Below are 20837 nucleotides of genomic sequence, written 5' to 3'. Positions count from 1 at the left end.
TATTCACATTTAAGATATTAATTTACTTCTCAAACTATCTTCATAAAGGCCAATTCACACTGCACTAAGAGATTCTGACAGCCAACCTATTACCTTAAAACCTTAAATTATCCTCCATCTAAAAAAACAGAGTGAGACTTCTTTTCTCTGTGTAAAAAAATAAACGTTACATCTGTTACAACTGGCCAAATAAAAAGCTCAAAGTACTGTTTGTTTTACGTTTTATTTAATATGGTACAAATGCATTCAGAGTATGAACTGTTTGTGTACAAGTTATGACTGTGTCTTGCGTTACCTACACAGGTTCCAATTAAATAAAATGCACACTGACAAGTTTCCATTTGAATCTATTGTCTCGAATATGACATCCATGCTTACTAGACATGAAATTTTACTTTGGATCATTCCACAGTCTTTGATCACTCAAATGGCAAAAAAAAATGCCTTTAGTATTATTTGGAACATGCTGGTCTCCACACTCGTTCAGGCAACAGAACTGTACTTGAAAGTGGGGCAATGGTTTCCCTCAGGAATGCATCCTCATTTCTACAGCCCTGAAAAAGTGTCCTGTTTTTTAAAATTTTATTTATTTTTTATAACAGTTATTACTATATAGCTGTTTCCCAACCCTTGTCTTGGAGAACTTGTAACACTGAACATGTTTTATGTCTTCCTAAATCCACTCCTCAGTTTATTGGTTGAAACTCCCAGACATGAAATGGAGGTATCAGATAACAAAGACATCGAAAATGTATGCTACTGGGGGTAACTCCCATGACCATGAGTTAAAAAAAACCACTGCTTTAAAACAATTAAACATTAATATGCTACTAAGGCTGGTCTTGTAGCACAGCACGTGAATGTTTCAAAAACTCTGAACAATGCGACTGGTTTTCCGGGCCTCTGCGTTAAGCTCGCCAAATGTTTCGAAAAACTGCTCCATTTCCTGTTGCAGAGTGGTGTTCCGTCTATCAGCATCTACACGGGCTCGCTCTACATTTCTCATTTTGATCTCAGACACACTGACCCAGTGCCGCTGCTGCTCCAGAGTTGAGCGAAGCCCTGCAACTTCCCCCTGAAGTACCTTGTTCCTCTGCTCCAGCCTGGTGACAGAGAATGGATAAACAATACTGTGTTCAGTTACGCTTTATCAGTCCAGTGTTTCTCAACCCTGAATGCTTAACCAACATCGTAAATCTTTTTTTAACTCCTCTGAATCATACAAACCAGACTCAACTTCTTGGCTTGATAGAGACTCAGACCTGAAAAGTAAGGTTACAGAATGTGTACTGCTGGTGTTTCTTCAGGAACAGGGTTGGGAAAGACTACGTTAATGCAGGGGTAGCAAATCCTGCTACTAGAGAGCTACCATCCTACCCCATTCAGATCCAATAGTGCTCCAACACACCTCCCTGTAATTTTTGAATTCACATTTATAGGTAACATCGGTCATGGAGTGCCACTGTCCTGCAGAGTTAAGCTCCAACCCTAACCAAACACATAAGCTAATCAAGGTCTTCAGAATCACTAAGGCTACAGGCAAGTGGGAACTAAACCCTGCAGGACATAGGCACTCTAGGACCAATGTTGCCTATATCTGCAGTCCATTTTGTATTTGCAACTTTTTTTGCTTTTGCAATCCCTGTTGTCAGTTACCAAGACAACGGATGATCTTACCTGTTAATTTTTGCCTCGTACTCCGCCTTTTGTCTGGTCATCTGTTGACGAAGCCCTGCAACAAGGCACTGCATTGCATGGGAAGCTGGAAAGCCCAGGAGCTCTTGGGGAGCATTTGGTAAAAAGACTTCGCTGCTGCCGGTGCTTAAAGGTGCATCTGTAGGAGCAGAGGATGAGTAAGGCGAGTTAGGGCAAAGCTCTTCCTCTCTAGAGTCCATTCTGAATGAGGAGAACTGTTCTGGGGAGACATTACAAGGGCTTGCAGCTCCACTGCCCCCATCCAAAGGCACAATCTCACAAGAGGACCAAGAGCTGCTGCTCTCAGCCACATTGGCAGTACCTTTGGCCTCCCTGTCCTCTATATATTGCTCCCCCTGCTCCTTAGTAACTATGTTGTCATAGACAGATAAGGTACTATCTTGGGCTTCACTGCTGCCTCCACTTTTCCCTAGCGCTTTTTCTGGTCCACAGCTAAGTTCTTCCATGTCAGGCCAGCTCCTTGACTGCATACATATTTGAACTCCAGCTTCCAGTTCTTTGCTCAAAGAAGAGCAGGCAGTAGTGACAGGTAGTGGGGTTGAGGGTGTAGGTACATGCCTTGTATGGAGAGATTCTTGTGCTGGGCTGTTCTGACTGTAGTTGTCATAAATCAGAGCAGAGCTGGTTGGTGAAGAGTTCTCTTGACGTTGTTGCTCTGCCTCTGATGGATGGGCAATGCTTTTGTCACAAGGGCTTTGAAAAGACCCTCTCCTCTTTGTGTTTAAGGGTAGAGAGTGTTTATGTGGACAGGCTACAGTCTGGTCTGGAAGGACCATGTGATCTTTGCTCAACAGAGGTTGCCTCATGTAAGCAGGTGGTTCGTGCACCCATTCCACAAGGTTACTGTGTCTTTGTATGGGGAGGGCGGCTTGTAAAGATGTTTCAGGAGGGTTGCAGTTCTCTCGGGAGAAGAGTAAGCTGTGCTCACGGATCAGTTCAGACATTAGATGTTGCACAACTGCTGCCCCTAGTAAAGCAGAGAGGTATGAGTAAGTGCATGTCCCACAGATTTAAGGAAAACCGTTTCATATGACCTCAAAACATGAGTACATACACTAAAATTTAGAGCTATCTAAATCTCAGTTGAAGCCAAGATTTTATTTGGTTTTGCCACAAACCCTATTTATGGAGACCTACATATTTCTCACCTCCAATGATACTTTCTGGGTCCTCCGCTTTAGGCCTTAGGATATTTGGCCCAAAAACTGTTGCCAAGTTCTGGATACTCATCTTGTTGACATTGGAGTATGACTGCACATCATTTAAGAATCTGGAACCGAGATGTGTCATAGCCGTGTTATCTGATGTGAGCTATGTTAAACATTTAAGACTAGACACTTCATTGCACATTAGGCTAAAACTCCAAATGCCAATATAAATATAAAAAGAATATGAAAAAAAAACCTAACCCCTAAACAAAAAATTACTTCAGTCTTACTGGCAGATGTATTTCAGGAGGTTGAAGTTTGCTACAGGTAGCTCATAAAGGAGACTCCTCAAGTCTTGCAAACCCTAAAGTACAGGATGTGATTATAAGACAAATTATTGTTGGTTCCTAAATGAATAATAATATTAAAACACATTTCATTTAAATTTGTCAGATAACATCATGTGCTATTTGAAGTTAGTGATAGTTAACATGGTTTATTATACCTTTTCTCTGTCTGAGGGGATTCTTTTGCCACATACAAGAAACTCTTCATAGTGGGAAAACGGCACCAAAGGTTCAGGCAGCTCCCTGAGGTATAACTTTAGCAAAGATGCTACTGTGTGGACATCTGTGCTGCTGGGAGAGCAAACAAGTAAATTCACTCCACAGTATTTGTGGTTGCATTTACTTATTTTGTTAATTACATTATTTTATTTATAAATTACTTTTTCATTTGTTTTTATATCTCATACACACAAACAGTGGTATTCCTATCATTATGGGTACATTTTAGGGGTGTAACGGTACTCAAAAATCACGGTTCGGTACATACCTCGGTTTTAAAGTCACGGTTCGGTTTATTTTCGGTAAAGTAAGGGAAAGAAATGTAAACATTAAACTGCAGGTTGTTTATTTTTACTTTTACTTTTTTTTAACAATTTGTTTACATTTTTTTTTAATAAAATATAATATATATATATATATTCATAGGCATAATTGTATACAGACCAAACTGTATTTTCTATGCCCTTACTCTTGGCCCCTTTCCCAACAAATACAATTCACGTGGAGTCACAAAATATTTGATCCCCAAATGAAGATAACACGACATATAGCTAAAGTGTTATATTCAGTAATGTTACAAGGCAGGGGTGTAGCAATCATTTCAGAAGTGAGGGGGACAGGAATGTCAAATGTAATAATAATAATAGGCCTAATAATATTTATGTATGTCTAATTGACAAAAAAAAAATACTTGTCTTATCTCTTAAGAAATAACAGAGATGGCTGGACAATAACCAATCATTTGTCTTTATAATATTTTTGATATAGTTTACTAATGATAATTTTATGGTTATGATTGTATAATCAATATAATAGTTTATATACTACAAACACTTTTTCCACTTTTATCACAGAATAAGGTAGAAAACATATTTTATAGCTTCTGTACTGTAATTATTCTGTACTGTCTCTTTTCATTTAAATCTAGATGTATTCACATTGGCCCTTGAAAACCTTTACGTGAACACACTTGCCCAAGAAAAAGTGCATGGGAAGAGTTTAGGTTTTATTAAATGTCAGGGTTACAGCTCCCCCTCGTATTGGACTCCCATGCTACAGGGAGCCACCGCAGAGGGATGAAAGAGCCGCATGCAGGTTCGGGAGCCGCGGGTTGCCTACCCCTGCCCTAACTTTGACCCTACACCTAAATCTTCCCCTCACATAAAATTTTCTGTATTTTTACATTTTCAAAAATCTTCATTCTTTATGGTTTATAAACTTGTTTCCTCATGGGGACAAAAAAATTTCCCCACAAGGGATATCTGGTCCTCATAATACAGAGAATACCAGTACACACACACAGCACTGTTGGGCTAACTTTTAGATTTGAAATTCAGCTCCCTTTCAATTTATAAGTTACACTGAATTGACCATGTCCACAATGAAGCTACATTTTCAACTTTTGTAAACTTTCGAACTTGGCTTTGTCAAGTCATTCAAAGTTTGCTTTGATGAATCTTTATTTTCTAATTAATGATCTTTTATTTTCCTTGGAACACTTTATGTCGTTATATATGAATTTCTTATACTTCATTAAATTCCTTAGAAAAATTACTGCTTCCTCACTTAAAATTCAGAAACTGAATTGGAATTTTGAAACCTTTTCAAGCAAATTCAGTTTGACGAATTCTTCTTGAATCTTGTTAGGTAGCTTGTATAGTTTTCAAATCACTGCTAATGTACAGTATGCTAAATGAAACTACTCATGTCCATTAATGTCAATCTCTTACCTGTCAAAAGATGGTTTCTCCCCAGCATCAAAAGCTTCCTGTAGCTCTTTAACCAGAGTGGCCTGGCCGGGCTGCCTGAAGAGTCCCACCTCTGTGAGCCCCTGCTCTCGGATGAAATCAACACACTGCTCCACCACCAAAGGAGCCAAGTGATCCCCATACCTCCTCTCATAAAGGACTGTCTCCTCCAACCTTTGACCAAATACACCTGTGATAGTGAAATACACTTATAGATCTGTCAGCATCAGACCCCGTTTAGCTTCTTCTTAGTTACCTAATTTTGTTAACTGAGATATGCTGAAATAGCAAGAGCTGTTAACCTCAAGAGCATAAATTGAAGATCGTTTTGAGTCCACAGAAATGGGACGGATGCATAAAACAATAATACTGTTCTGCTAAAAAGAGCTTTAAGAGTAATGCACGCTGCAGCTGCAATGCACCAAAATCCAACTCTGTGTGTGATGGTGTGTGCTCTCCCTGCCTAATATTTAATACTCACGTCTTCTGAAGCTCAGCACCCTTTTTATCTTCCTGTAAGCAGAGTGAGACAGATAGCTTCCAGTCCGCTGGATTGTCTGTTTGTTTTCAGGCATCTTTTCTTGTCTGTCTCTTCAATTATGCCTGTCTGGCTCTGTCTTCTTTTTTGGGGGCACACACAAATCCGCTATCCTGACCTCACCCTGTGATGTTTTCAGTCTTCGTAGCGATCTTGAATCTGGCACCGTACCAATTTCCTCATTGAACCTAAATCCCTTTTGCTCATGTTTTGCAAACTTGTTTGGTCTAGAACTGGATGTTCCTTTCCCTTTGCTCTTCCTCCTCCCTCTCTCTCACTCTCCTGTCTTCAGGTAAGGGGATGAGGCTTAGTGCACCGAAGAGAAGCTCTCTCTCTCTCTCTCCTGACGATGTGCAACACTGACCCTCCAGCTCAGATATGCGAGCTTATCGGATATATCAGCATTCCAAATCAGATGACAGTCCTCATTATGAAAGAGGAGGCATTGTTCAAGTACACACCTTATTTTGAGGACATTTCTATAAAAATGATGTTTCAGTTTTAGTTTCTAAGAGTCCAAAAGTTGAAGTAACAATTGATCAAAAAAACAACTTGTCGCACTTTTACATGCATCCCAATCATGAAAGCACTTCTTCCACACTGTTGTCCATCCAGTGCTCGACCTCTTATACCGTTCCAGATTTCTTCCTGTGGGTGCTTTTCAATAAAATGGGAATAAGTCTAGTTCAAAGTAGATGTTCCCTGTGACACTGCCTCTTGAAGTGGATGTCTCAGTCATATGCCATCATTGATGGTGACATCAACAGAGACTTGTCTGTGTTCGCCTCTGAGGGGAGGTTATGTTTGCCTGGACTTAATTGTCCAAAGTCTCCAGTGAGGTGAGTCAGCAACTCCTCGGTTTACTGTCAAATTAAGTCCGCTTCCCTAACTGAATTTCAAACACTGTTATACTTTCTCTAAAAGTACGTCTCCTGTAATCTTTCTTTCTTTGTTTCTTGTCTGCTTTCTTGCGACCTCTTATCTGTATTAAGCTACTCCACTGCAGGGTTACTGGAGTGTGGCCAAGGTGGCGCCAACACCTTCTGTTTCCCCTATTTCTGTCCCCTCACCATGAATCAGTAACGCCACAAAACACAGATTGACTAAAAATAAATGAGCTAGAACTTTCTGCTATATCTTCCTTTCTTTCTCTCTGTCCCTGTGTACCTCACATGGCTTGAATCCAAGAATTTTCCACTGGACACAGCTGAACACACCCCTCAAACCCTTTTTAAACATTTGTGCCCAGTAACTTGGCTCCTGATGAGAATCCCAGTCTAAAACAGATCCTTAGACATTGGCCGAGTGAGTGTGCGGTGCATGTGAATGTGGTGGTGTTATCTGTAGGGCCATCTCTCACCTTTTAGGAGCCCCAGAGCTGTGTGGAGTTATGTTGGAGAGGTAATGTAAGGAATTCATTGGGAATGTTAATCTCTCCTGGGAAATAAGCAGCAACATGGACTCTGAAACTCGAGTTTTGCATTCAGCTCAGTTTGCATGTACAGGAAAAGACTTTCCAAGGTGAAAAAAAGTGCACTTCCATAATATACTTAATGTGCTCTATTTTTGCACACCATTATTTTGTACATTATATGGTAAAACTGATTCTTTAGTACTTCTTAAGATAAACTTCCGATCATATAAGTGTACTCAATTTTGCTATTTTGGGACACCATAAATCTGAACAAGAATACACTTTTAATATATCTCTGTATATAAAAAATTGTTTATTCTGCATAATTCAAATAGTTAAATAAGTATGTTAAAAGCTCATTTTAGTTTATATTCATGGTGTCCCAAAATAGCACAGTTGAGTAGACTTAGATGATCATAAGTTTATCTTAAGAAGTAGTAAAGAATCATTTTAGTTAAGTACAAAATTAGTGTGCAAAAATAGAGCAATTTAATTAATGTTACATTATGGAAGTGTACTTTTTTTCACCTGGATTAGATTTAAAAGACTGTCTTTGTAAAATAACATAAAATCTACTTTGTGTTTGGGTTATGTTAGATAAAACAATTGTCATTAAAGTACCCCTATCATGGGTTACGATTATGAAAGGTTCATATTTTGGTTTTGGGAGTCCCCAACAACAGGTTGACATGCATGCAAGGTCAAAAAACACTTTCACTGTCTTATAATATGCATTTATTTTTACCTTATTTGCTCAACGCCTACCAAACGATTCACTCAGCGATTCATTTTTCACGCTAATCTGTGGTTATTGGTAGATTTAATTTCCATTTCATCATGCCTGTAATACCTGATAAAGCAGTGTTTGGGAGAGCAGTGCTGATTTGTGTACAACCAGGGAAACAGCTATTTTTACCGCTTCAAGAGTGGCACCTTTAGTGGCAAAGAATGATTTAGCATTTTCATTCAGACCAACGCGTAAATCAAGTTTTCCCAGGTCTGCACCCACAACAAATGGCCGGGCAATATGTTTCATGTTGACATCAACATAACATGGCTTGGGATTTGTTTTAAAAAGGACTCGTTTAAATGATTTAGAGTCTACTCTTTCTTTTGAGAGAAAGTAACTTCATACACGGTACACTTTCAGATTTAAAACTTTGCAAGATGTTTTCATTCACTTAGAGCTGTGTTACACACTGCATTAAAAGTCATTTAGAAAAATCAATAATGGGGCACTTTAAATGCATTATATTTAGTGCCACGGAAAGGATTTTGCCCCTTTCATTTTTTTTTTCTGTCACATATGTCACACTTAAAAGATTCAGATCATCAAACAAATTTGAATATTACACATAGATATTGCAAGTAAATACAAAATGCAGTTTTTAGATGATGATTTCATTTATTAAGGGAAAAAACCTACCTGGCCCTACGTAAAAAATTAATTGACCCCTCCTGTTATATAGTTAATGAACTGTTAACCACATTATTTTAAGAAGCAGAGTTAAATTTCACTAACCAGACATGATTACTGCCAGACCTGTTGAATCAAGAAATCACTTAAATAGAACCTGTCTGACAAAGTGAAGCATGCTTAAAGAGCAGACCATCATGTCATGATCTAAAGAAATTCAAGAAAAGATGAGAAACAAAATAGTTGACATGTATCAGTCTGGAAAGGGTTATAAAGCCGTTTCTAAGGCCTTGGGACTCCAGCAAACCAGGGTCAGAGCCATTATCCACAAATGGACAAAACTTGTGAACCTGTGGTAGTGAACCAGCCCAGGAGTGGTTGGCCTACTAAAATTTGTCTAAGAGTGCAACGAAGACTCATCCAGGAGGTCATAAAAGAACCCAGAACAACATCTAAAAAAGAGCAGACCTCACTTGTCTCAGTTAAGGTCAGTGTTCATGATTCAACAAAAAGAAAGCGACTGGGCAAAAATGACATCCATGGGAGAGTTCCAAGGCCAAAAGCCGCTGCAGACCAAAAAATAAAAAGGCTTGAATCACATTTGCACAATCACAAATCTTGATTATCCTAAAAACTTTTGTGCAAATATTCTATGGACCGATAAGACAAAACCATGAATTCTGCGCTCTATCAGAAAATCCTGAAGGAGAATGTCCGGCCATCAGTTTGTGATCTCAAGCTCAAGCTCACTTGTGTTATACAGCAAGACAATGACCTCAAACACACCAGCAAGTCCACCTCCGAATGGCTCAAGAAAAACTAAATTAAGGTTTTGGACTGGCCAAGTCAAAGTTTGGACTAAAATCCGATTGAGATGCTGTGCATGACCTTAAACAGTCCTTTCATGCTTGAAAACCCTCCAATGTGGCTGAATTAAAACAATTCTGAAAAGTGGGCCAAAATGAATTCACAGTGATGTGAAAGCCAGTTATTGCAAACACTTGATTGCAGTTGTTGCTGCCAAGGGTGCTACAACCAGCTATTAGATTTAGGGGATAATTACTTTTTCATGAAAAGCCAGGAAGGTTTGGACAGCTTTTTTTCCCTTGAAATAATTGAAATCATTATTTCAAAACTGCATTTTGTATTAACTCGGGTTATCTTGGTGTAATATTAAAATTAGTTTGATGATCTGAATCTTTTAAGTGTGACAAATATGCAAAAAAATAAATAAAAAAAACAGGAAGGGGGCAAAAACATTTTCACGGCACTGTACAGTAGATGAATACTATAGGGTAGGTACAAGCTCAATTACAAGCTTAATTAAATTTTGATTATATACGATGAACCTTCTGACTGAGTACATAAAAAAATATTAATTTGAAAAACTAACAACAGAACCCAAATGTAATTAAATTACAATTTAACAGATATAATCATATGTTTTTCTATAATCAAGGATTATATCTGTTAAATATATTTTTTTACAGATATTATCAACACAACCAGCACTGCTCTGTGGATACCAGCTGAAGTAAAACTGACAATCAATTAGACACTAAAGTAAAAATTAATTTTGAATGATTAAACAGGCCAGCTCATACCAGCCATTTGTTCATAAATGGGATTGTACTGTTTGCACTGTTGGCTGTTGTGATTTACTAAATCAAACTAATTTATAGTAGTTTGTAAATCTAAACAGTTTAAATAACATTTACTCAAACTCAGGTAAAATATGACTTCTATTGCCATGGGGCTGTAGATTTAAAAAGAATTGTAATCAGTATTTGGATTGTTTGAATCAAGATTGGGATTGATCGATATTTGTATCCTGTTTTAATGCATACCTTTTTTCTTGAAAATAGATATTTGTATGACTGTTGTAGTGTCTTGCATTCACAAAGCTATTTCATTGTATGGATGTGATGGGGGTTGATGGCTCTCATGAGAAAACCAAGGTGTACTGTAACATCATTATTCCCAGGCACACTGCCAAGATGAACACACAGCTGCCGCCCATGAGCTCTCACTCCAACATATGCTGTAAGTAAAAGAGTAAGAGAAGACTGAACCACTGAGAAAAGTTCATGAGATGGTGCTTGAACTCTAAATGACACTGGCTGAAAAACACTTGCCAACTTTGTTTGCAGAAATCATGAGGACAATTCTCAATATTTGCTGTTTTGAATGACATCAGCTCTAGCAGCATGTGCCTTTCAGCATTTTGTGAGGTTTGCGAACATGGTAGACAAAGTGCGGTCTGTGAGGAGGCTAGTCATTAGAGATTGTAATAAATGGCCCATGATTTGGAAATGTCTGGAATGTGTGTGTATTGTGTGAATGGGTTGTTATGTCTATGGCTGGAATCCTGAAGACTGATTGGATGGATCTGCTGTTTCATCGTATTCAGACAGTCAAGTCACACTGAATGTTAAACTATGAAGTGTTTCATCATGAGAATGACCCGCACAGGCCTGGATTTTCCAGAAACCACTGAGTGTAGAAATAGAATTAGTCAGATATTGTGGTACTAAACAACTGTGTGTGTGTGTGTGTGTGTGTGTGTGTGTGTGTGTGTGTGTGTGTGTGTGTGTGTGTGTGTGTGTGTGTGTGTGTGTGTGTGCGTGTGCGTGTGTACCTGTAAAAGGAATCCAGACGCCCTTATTTAGGCTCTTCAGCCATTCCTCCCCCTGACCACAGCTGTTTGACAGGAAGAAATATGAGCCAGGACTAACCAGTACATCCCTGTTTCCTTCTAAATGGAAAGGCAGTGGGAAAATACATTGAAATGGTTAGTTTAACTATCCCACAGCAACAAAATACCCAAAAGTAGCTTCATGTAGATCTCAAATAAATTTCACAGCATAATTTACTTATACTTTAATCTTGATGTATAGCCTGATGTATAAAATATAATTCCTAAAAATATGTACTGAATTCATATGTGATGACAAACAAATTATTGACTATTATACAGCAGATCAAATGTAAGCAAACCGAATGGATTGGTCACAAAGACTTGTTTATACAGTGTATTTGTTCACATTCTTTAAAATCCAACACAATGTGGTTTTTAATGTTTGCTTTGGTTTTGACAGCAACCAAACCCAACATTAAAAATCCACACACACACACCTATTTTTTCCATCCTGTCACAGTATGACATGTTTATATGCCTGCTTTGTGGGTGTTGGGAAATTGGGGGTTTGAATTTAGAAGGTTTGTATTAAGAAGAGAATATTATGCTAGTGTTTTTAATGATACTTCTTTCTTTATACTGTATAAAACATCAAATCTTTGTCTTTTGAGTGGAGTAAAGCTAAAGCTAAGTGGCGCATATTGCTCTTCACTGTGTGAAAAATCTCTGTTGGTCCATAATGGCCATTGTGTCCTTCAAGTCCATCAGTGAGCTAACTGGAAGACAGCCCAAGATGAATCCGATAACTATTTCTTATCTTTAAGCACCACAAGAGTTCGGTGAGGGGAAAGGAGAGCATTGATCTTCATAATTAAATTAAAAACTCTTGCCATTTTTTCTCCTTCATGCATCTCTCAGAGACAATATTAATCACAAGATGGGTCTCGGTCACAATTAAAGTATGCCCCAGATTCCACTCACATTTGCAAGTAGAGTGCAGTAATTAATCCCAAAGAGGACACTTTCTGTAACAAGACGAGAGCTGTAAAAATCCAAGTGGTTTATCAATACTGACCACTTGCTGAGGCTGGCCTAAGCAATAATGATATTAAAAGGAGAGCATTGAAATGCCATAAAAGGGCATTTCACAGATTCAGAGCAGTCACCGCCACAGTGGGGATCAAATCCTTTGACAGTCACTGATAACTACTTGCTAAAAATACTGGCAAAGAATATGGACATAAAATTATATTTCACTCAACAATTTAAATTCAATTATTTATTAAGCTTGTGTCTTGACTGTATGACTCAAACCCAAATCCCCCAATGGAACACACACAAAAAAAGAGATGTTTACAGTGTTCTTCCATATGATGATACAACTTTGTAAAGCTCCAGAAATTACATTACGTTTAGTTATTTAGCAGACGCTTTTATCCAAAGCACCTTACAAATGAGGACACAGGAAGCAATCAAATTCAGCAAAAGCGCAATGATATACAAGTGCTATAACAAGTCTCAGTTAGCTTAATGCAATACATGTAGCAAGGTTTTTTTTAATCATATAATTAATGAAAAGGAAACAGATAGAATAGAAAAAGAATAGAGCAAGCTAGTGTTAGAGGTGTTTTTTTTCTTTCGTTAATTGTATAATGAAAAGAAACAGATAGAATACAAAAAGATTAGAGAAGTTAGTGTTTTTTTTAAGAAAACAAGCAGTTAGTAAATGAATAGAGTGTTAGAGAAAGTGTTAGAGGTTCAAATAAAGATGGAAGAGATGTGTTTTAAGATGATTCTTGAAGATGGCTAAGGACTCAGCTGATCGGATTGAGTTTGGCAGGTCATTCCACCAGGAGGGAACTTTTAATTTCAAAAGTTGAAATTAAAAAGTGATTTTGTGGTTTTTTGTGATTGCACATTAAAGCGATGTTCACTTGCAGAACGCAAGCTTCTGGAGGCACATTAGTCTGAAGTAATGAATCTAGGTAAAGGAGTGCAGAGCCAGTGGTGGTTTTGTAGGCAAACATAATGCCTTGAGTTTTATGCGAGCAGCTATTGGTAGCCAGTGCAATGTAATAAACAGAGGTGTGATGTGCATTCTTTTTGGCGCATTAAAAATGTATCTTGCTGCCGTGTTCTGTATTAATTGTAAAGGTTTGATAGAACTGGCTGGAAGACCTGCCAAGAAGCCTAAAGTGAGAAGGTTAATTTTACCGATATCAAATCTCAAATGGTGGGGATGATTCACATCATATGTCTTCAGAAGACCTGGAATATAGTGCAAAGTTGTATTTTATCTGGCTTTTTTGGTTATTTTTTGAGCAGCATCCTTTAAGCATATGAAAAAGTGCTGTATTAACATTCTGCTTGACATCTCCTTTTATGTGCCATATATGAAAGAAAGTTATTAGGTTTGGAACAACATGAGGGTAAATAATGACAGAATTGTATTTTTGCTTATCTGTTTCAATACAAGTACTTGAGGATAAATATGATAACCAGTGTAAGTAGTTGGTTCATTGACACTATGTAATAGACAGGAATTCTGCATGTAATAAAGAGTAGCATGGGGGGTTGGGGACTCTGTTTTATAGCTCAGTAATTGAAACAATGGCAAATGCTTCCTTGAAGTGGTTATGTGGTGTAAAAACAACAGCCTAGTTTTCCTCATGTTTGCATGAATTAGAAATACTTTTTTTCTAATCCATGGTACAATGCAGAATTTTATCACGCATGACTCATCTAATAGGCTACTTTGCATTCTTCTAAGTTGCCTGTTGGTGGTGTTATTTGTAGCATACTTCAGGTTTTCACATTCATGTCATCTATCCTCATTTTCAGATCTCTCTGTAATTACAATGATTTAGTCAACTCTGTTTGCTTGTTCCACCCAAGTCTTTTCATACTCATTATTTTGAAATCCTCTCCTGCCCATAAAGACAAACCAGCAATCTACCTGTCGCTTCTCTGCTTTAATTTATTCATAAGTAAAAGCTCTGTCAACGTGACATGGGGTCTGTCCTTCATGTTCTGCTTCCCTTCAAGCACTTGAAGTAATCGCTTGACCCAGAAACTCATGCAAACCATGTCTTTCAGGTTAAGCTGCTAGTTATGAGCACTCCTCAATATGTATAGTTTATCTTAATTCTGAATATTGAAAATATGTATACTCTCTCTCTCTCTCTAGTTATATAATATGTAATATAATCAAATGTTTATATATAAAATTTATTATGCTGCAAAAAAGTTATCACAAGTTCACACTGTCTGAACAATTAATACACTGGTGGGAAGTAGCGAAGCACTCACTCACCTTTCTGTGCTCCACTGTTGTACTTCCAGGACTTGAAGCAGGCGAGTCCCATCCTGCAGGTGGATGTCTCTTGAGATGCCTCAGCCGAGCTCAAATCCTCTGTGGGCGTGCATCACCATCATCATTGGTGCTGGAGCTCCTGCTGCTGCTAATCAGTGGAATCTGGCCACGCTGGCGGCATCCCTGAGCGCAGGCTCCACAGCACTGCCATGGCCTGGACAGAAGTCCCATCTGTCTCTCTATCCCTATCTCCCTCCTCATCCATCTCATCAATAAAGCCTCAGCCCTATCCCGTTGGCAGCCGCTTTGCTGGAGAGATGGAAGGGCGGGGCCTGGACCCTCTGCGGCAGACTATTACGGACACGCATGCATACACATACACACACACACACCCACAAACACACACACCCACTGGCCGCAGCATCCCTCCAGCAGTTGTAATTACTTCAGTACAGTATGCCGTCTAAGGCAGCCAGGACCAATTTCTCTAATGCATCCACCATACCCATCCCTCCCCCACCCCAGTTGGTTTAATGGCCATCGACGTGATCGGCTCTCACCCACAAACTATGACTCAAAGAGGTTATAAAGACGTGAGCGGGTGGCCGGCGTGTTAAACTTTTGAACCGTCCTCCATTAGGCTAAGAGGAGCCGTCGTCTCTCTCATCCTCCCTTTCCCATCTGCCCTTTCTCTCATTCTTGCTCGCTTTCCTTCTCACTGCAAGTCAGATTTATGATTCCCAGCCTGGCAGGATCTCAAGCATATATTGATCCTGATGAAAGAGGCTCACTTCATTTGTAAAAGTGGAATGGGCCTTTTCAGAAGAATTTACACATCCCATCAAGTGTAGGAGTCATAGCTGTACTGATCTGGCAGCTGGATTGTCATATACATGTAATATATGACAATCAATAATGTACCTTTGCACATTTTCACAAAATTATTTCTTTAAAATTATATTATTTGGTAAGTTGCCAAATGTACATGTTTTGCAGATGGTATTTGGTGTGCCTGTGCATTGACTGAAACATAGACCAATCACAGGTTATGTTTGGGCTCTTGGTGATGTTACAGTATTTGTTCCACTAAACAGTGTTGCAGTGAGTATGTATTTTTTTTAAGCCAACATAGAAGTTAGCATCACCCTGCTTTCCTGGACAAAGAGCCAATAAGAGTTTTCCATTAGCTTTAGTATTATTGCAGAAAATTGATTCTATTGTCCAATAAAAGACTCATATGATAATATTCACAAATGAATACACATAATTTAAAGTCTAAATACAATCACCAGAAGTAAAACGCTAAAGTTAAATAATATATAAACAAAACTTTACCATAGTCACATTAAACTTCTGACAACTCTTTTGATGTTTATTTAAATATCTACAAGTTGGAAAATCTGAGTTAAGGCCCGTTCACACCATGCACGATAACTATAAAGATAACGATAAAGATATAGTTCTAAAAATCCTTCTCAATATTAAAGAATAGCAGAGTCCATACTATACACACTAACAGAGTCCTACAACTATAACGATAAAGGCATAGAGAAACGGTATCATTGGAATCATTTTCAGAACGATTTTTTTTCCAGCTGATGAACGATATAAACATTGACATCCAATCAGAATCCATCCTGCTATAACGAGCTTGAGGATTTAAAGCGGCAGACACACGTGCGCTCAGAATAAACAGACGATATCGTTCGCTGGTGTGGACCAGGGATGGAAATGAACTTTTTTGTCCACCGGCCACTGTGGCTGGTGGATTTCAAAATCTACCAGCCACTCAATGTTTTTACCAGCCACTTTCCTGTTTTTAGCCGACAATGTGTAACTGCATGTTTAAAATTAATACTACAAGATCTACAATACTTAAGCAGTTTATTTAATCTCAAGTCTCAATGAAATACTGACATTTTCTCTTTCAGTGATGCTCAAAAATGCTGCATATCTAGGCAGCTTACTAGGTTTTGAAACAGCCGACTCTTGAGCCCCTTTCACACTGCACGTCGGACCCGGCATATTGCCGGAACATTGCCGAGTCGCCTTCTGTGTGAAAGCAACCACGTCCCGGGATTGATTCCGGCACCGAACCCGGTTGGGGGCCTAGTAACATTGCCGGGTTTTGACCCGGGGCGAGCGCTGTGTGAACAAAAGCCGTGTCAAAGTGATGACACTCTTTTACCGGCTGTTTTGAAGAAAGATCAACGTTCGCGACAAAAAAATATGTGCAAACTGTAATGAAACAGAGATCAGTTAGTTCCTCACTTTCCGCGCTGACGACGAGATCGTTTGCTTGCTTCAGTGAAAGTATAACGTGCCTAGCGTTTTCGACTCGTACATTAAACGTCACGCCCTGATTTCACGTGTCGTCACGGGATCTTTACGGGTTTTGTGTGAAAGCACGCACATATCCCGGGTAATCACTGGCAGTGTGAAAGTGCAAAATCTAGCGACTCGGGAACAATTGCCGGAACACTTTACCCTTTAATTTGCCAGAATGGCAGTGTGAAAGGGGCTTTGCTGAAGCAGCGCATTCTCTCAACTCCGTAGCCCAACTGGATGATACACTGCACTGTTTTTCGTACGTAATGTTGTATTTAATTCCAAAGGAAATGATTCACCAGTATTTGTATGTGTAAGTGTATTTTTATTTTTTATTTTTTTTTGGTGTATTTTTTTTTTTTTGTGGTTGAGGGAACACGTGGGGAAAAGTCAACACTGTTCAACACTGTATCACTGAAAGAAATCTTGGCTCGCAAACTTTTACACCATTGACAAATGAACACACAGCATTTTAATACATTGTTTTTACACGTCTCGTCATGCCAGAGCTGTCAAACATGTGTAGTGATACAATGTTGTTTCTACATAACTTACAACCCTCTACGGACACCTTGTCAATTGAATCGCCATTGGCTAGTAATTATTTTAGTTTAGTTTAGTTTAAGCCAGTCAGTCAAGCTTTATAATAATCAAGTATCATGTAAGAATAGAACTTTAGTAATTAGAAGTAAACTTGATAACCATGTTTGAATGCTTATTAGTAGTTTTAACTGAACATTTTAACTGGACTTGTGGTTGACTTGACCTTTTTTGGTCATTCAGTGTTACTGTATAAAAAAAATCTAATACAAAAAAACTGATAAGATGATAATAATAATAATATGATTCTTACTAATAAAAACTATAAAACACACTAAGGATTACTAAGGATTAATGAGCTGCTGGATTCATGAATATTAATTAGGTTTTGTGTGTTTACTCGAACTGATTTGCTGAAATCAAAACAGGGACGATAAGCACCAGCCAATGAGATTGCCGTTCGTGCTTTAACTCCACCCACTACCGAAAAACCCAGCTGTTCTTAAAAGCTGAAGTCTTCTATAGGAACGCCGTTATTTTGACAGGAATATACAACAAATAATATTGTTTAAATGTAGCACGTCAATCCCCCCCCCCCCTCTCTTTCTCTATGTGAGAAAGCGACAGCGATTTGTGCTCCTTAACACTAGAGTTTATGGTACATTGTACAGGTGCGTTGCGGATCCATTCAAGTACTCCTCGCTGCAGACTGTAGCGCGGTGACGTCACGTATGTACAATTGTACGTCACGTACCGCGCATGCGCAGTAACGTATATGTATTTACCGTAAATACGATTGTGCGCCGTACTGACTGTCATTAATGCGCATATCCAGGTTCATTCACTTCCGGATGTTCGTAAGGTATGGTGGAAATGAGATATTACTTTTGTTTTCTTAAAAAATTGCGTTTAAATTGCTTTTAATTGTAAGAATGCTTTGGTCATAATCATAGAGAGTGTCATTGCAAATGTGTGCGATTTCAAACATTTATGACATGTTTTATGATATAGTATTCAAATGCTGGTCTTTCAAAGTCTTATTTCGCCTAAAATGAACCATTAAAAGATGTCTTAAAATAGAGCAGAAAGACTTTATTAATGTGAGTAATGCCATTGATGGTTGCATGCATTGCAAAAAATATCATATTTGTAATCTTTTTCATTAACATTATCAAAGATTAATAGATACTGTAACAAATGTATTGTTCATTGTTAGTTCATGTTAATGAACACATTCACTAGTGTTTACCAATGACACCTTATTGTAAAGTGTTACCTCTTAAATTGACCTTCATATGTCTTAATATGACTTTTTGGGGACATTGTCAGTGAGAAGAAATTCAGAGAAGAGACTCACTTCATGTGGCTAGAGTACTGTAATTATCTGTCTTTCTTTCTCTGACAGACTGTATAGCCCTCAACTGTAAAATTTTCAAATTGAAAAAAACTTCACACTTTCAGGCCATGCTTTCTCAAGCCAAGCCAACCTAAATTTTGACTTGGCAAACTTTATTAATTTAGTTGATGTTAATGCTGGTTATAAATTAAATCTCTTAGGTAGTTTACAGACAAAGCAAATAACACTTTTTCTAACATGCTATAATATATTTAAAAATACATAGAAAATATTTTCCTTGTATGGCTCTTCTGCCTTTCTTCAAAATGATTTAATTTTGCTTTAGTATTGTTTGTTTTTTATGTAAATTAGGTGTCGTGAAATGGAGTGCATTGTCTGAACAATACAACCTGAGTTCCGGGCGTCATGTTCTCTGACCCAGTGCATATGGTGCAGTGAGATATTTAAAGACTGTCCACCTGGGTGTGTGAGGAATCGCAGGAGGAGAATCCTGTGTGGGTTTTATCCATTCAAAGAATTTGAGGGCTACTGCTTGACTTATTGTTTTATCAGCGATGGAGGTGTATTTCAGTTTTTTTTTTTCTTGTGTCATGTCTATAGACGGTTTCATCAGGCGCACGCGCCTGGACCTAAGTTAACTTCCGGTCTGTGTTGTGTATATCGGTCTGGCTGCAGTGCCTTCTACAAACGCAGTTAAAGTCTAGCAGGTGATGAGTACACTGAAGTTGGGGTCAGGTGGTTGTGCTGCGGGATGTGTTTCCCATACATTTATTTATTTTTGGAGACTCGCCACAATTTTAAAACGATTTTCGATTTTCAAAAAGGCTTCGCTGAATAAACATGAGTAACGTTACGTACTGCACGTTTAATAATAATTCCTTACATTAATATGTTTAAATATCAAAGCGAGGCACAGGTGTTTTTATATCGCTGTATTTCTGAAGGAAGACTTGCATGTTATATGCCTGATAAAGCAGCGTGTGAGCGTACCACCTCTGCTTTGTTTACAGCTGTTACTGGGGAAACCTCTATTTCTCGCGCTTTATGTCTATGCTTTAAAACATCTCCTGCTGCCAAAGAATGAATTTGCATTTTCATTAAGTCCGCCTGATTCACGCGGCAAACATATTTTGTTCGTTATCAAAAAATATCTATTATTATCTATATATTAGGTCCAAAAAAGCGCGCATGCGCAGTAACGTTTGCTTATGTTGTGGCCGTTGAAACCGTCTATAGTTTTAATCTATATTTGTATATACAATTATATTTTCTGTTTTGTTCTTTGAAATAAATAAAAAAGATCACTGTCATCAGTTTGGTTTTTTTGAAGGCACCTTGCATAAAATGGGATGCAGACACTGAAAATATACTGTATGTAGTCAACTGAACTTAAAAGTACTTTATTGGCTTAAATGTTTCACATGCAGAATTGCCAAAGCAAAAGAAAAATGTCCACATTTATAGTTAAAAAATTGATAAACAAGAACCATAGCATAAGAAAGGCAGTGGCTATTTACACTAAGTGCAAATGGCTATAGATTCTATTTATACTATGTTAAAATAGCAGGATTTTCTGCTATTTATATTACTTATTGCAAATAGTGGCAATTATTTGCACCTCAGTATTGTATTACATTATAAAACAGTATGCAATAATTACTGAGTGTAAATTATAATTTTAATTCAAATTATTAAATGGATGCCACCATATTAGGACAATAAAGCCCTCCCTCACAACTTTTTGAGTATTTCCTTCGTTTTTTTTTTTTAAATAAATGCTTTTCTGATGTGATTTGAAAAGGTAGAAAAAAAACTGTCAAAAGGAAGATTCGGACCCGGATCGATTGCATCAAATTGTGAACAACACACTTTTTACCATCTGCACTATTAGAGCCGACGACTGTACTTTATCTGTTGTCATTTTGAATAGCTCAATAAGAAATATAAGGTGCCATTAAAGTGTAATATTATAATATACACAGTGAAGTAAAGTGCAACAGAATGTTAATATATTGTAAGTAAGCTACTACACAGATATTACAGAATAAACTTTAATTCCGTATAATTTTACCTCAGATTAAACATGGTTGTTTTTCCCGTCTTTTTTTACACTT

General features: G+C 38.0%; 1 protein-coding gene across 3 annotated transcripts; it reads right to left on the bottom strand.

Annotated features, from left to right (window-relative positions):
- Positions 1-204: 204 nt before the first annotated feature.
- On the bottom strand, positions 205-15041 carry LOC132117361 (rho GTPase-activating protein 24-like). 3 transcript variants are annotated; one of them, XM_059526611.1, is made up of 8 exons: positions 14499-15041; positions 11186-11302; positions 5161-5368; positions 3370-3499; positions 3155-3228; positions 2865-2986; positions 1678-2683; positions 205-1103 (listed from the first exon to the last, which is right to left on the bottom strand). In XM_059526611.1, the coding sequence occupies exons 1-8, from the start codon at positions 14548-14550 to the stop codon at positions 866-868; spliced, it is 1947 nt and encodes a 648-aa protein (XP_059382594.1). In that variant the 5' UTR covers positions 14551-15041; the 3' UTR covers positions 205-865. The 3 variants fall into 3 exon arrangements, with proteins under 3 accessions (XP_059382594.1, XP_059382593.1, XP_059382595.1); XM_059526610.1 differs by having other exon boundaries at positions 3370-3502; positions 14499-15040; XM_059526612.1 differs by lacking the exons at positions 11186-11302; positions 14499-15041 and adding an exon at positions 5660-6165 and having other exon boundaries at positions 3370-3502.
- Positions 15042-20837: the final 5796 nt, after the last annotated feature.

Source organism: Carassius carassius, chromosome 36, assembly GCF_963082965.1.
Source record: "Carassius carassius chromosome 36, fCarCar2.1, whole genome shotgun sequence".
Lineage (NCBI taxonomy): Eukaryota > Metazoa > Chordata > Actinopteri > Cypriniformes > Cyprinidae > Carassius > Carassius carassius.
Note: the sequence above shows the minus strand (reverse complement) of the source record. Positions and strands in the feature narration are given on the sequence as shown.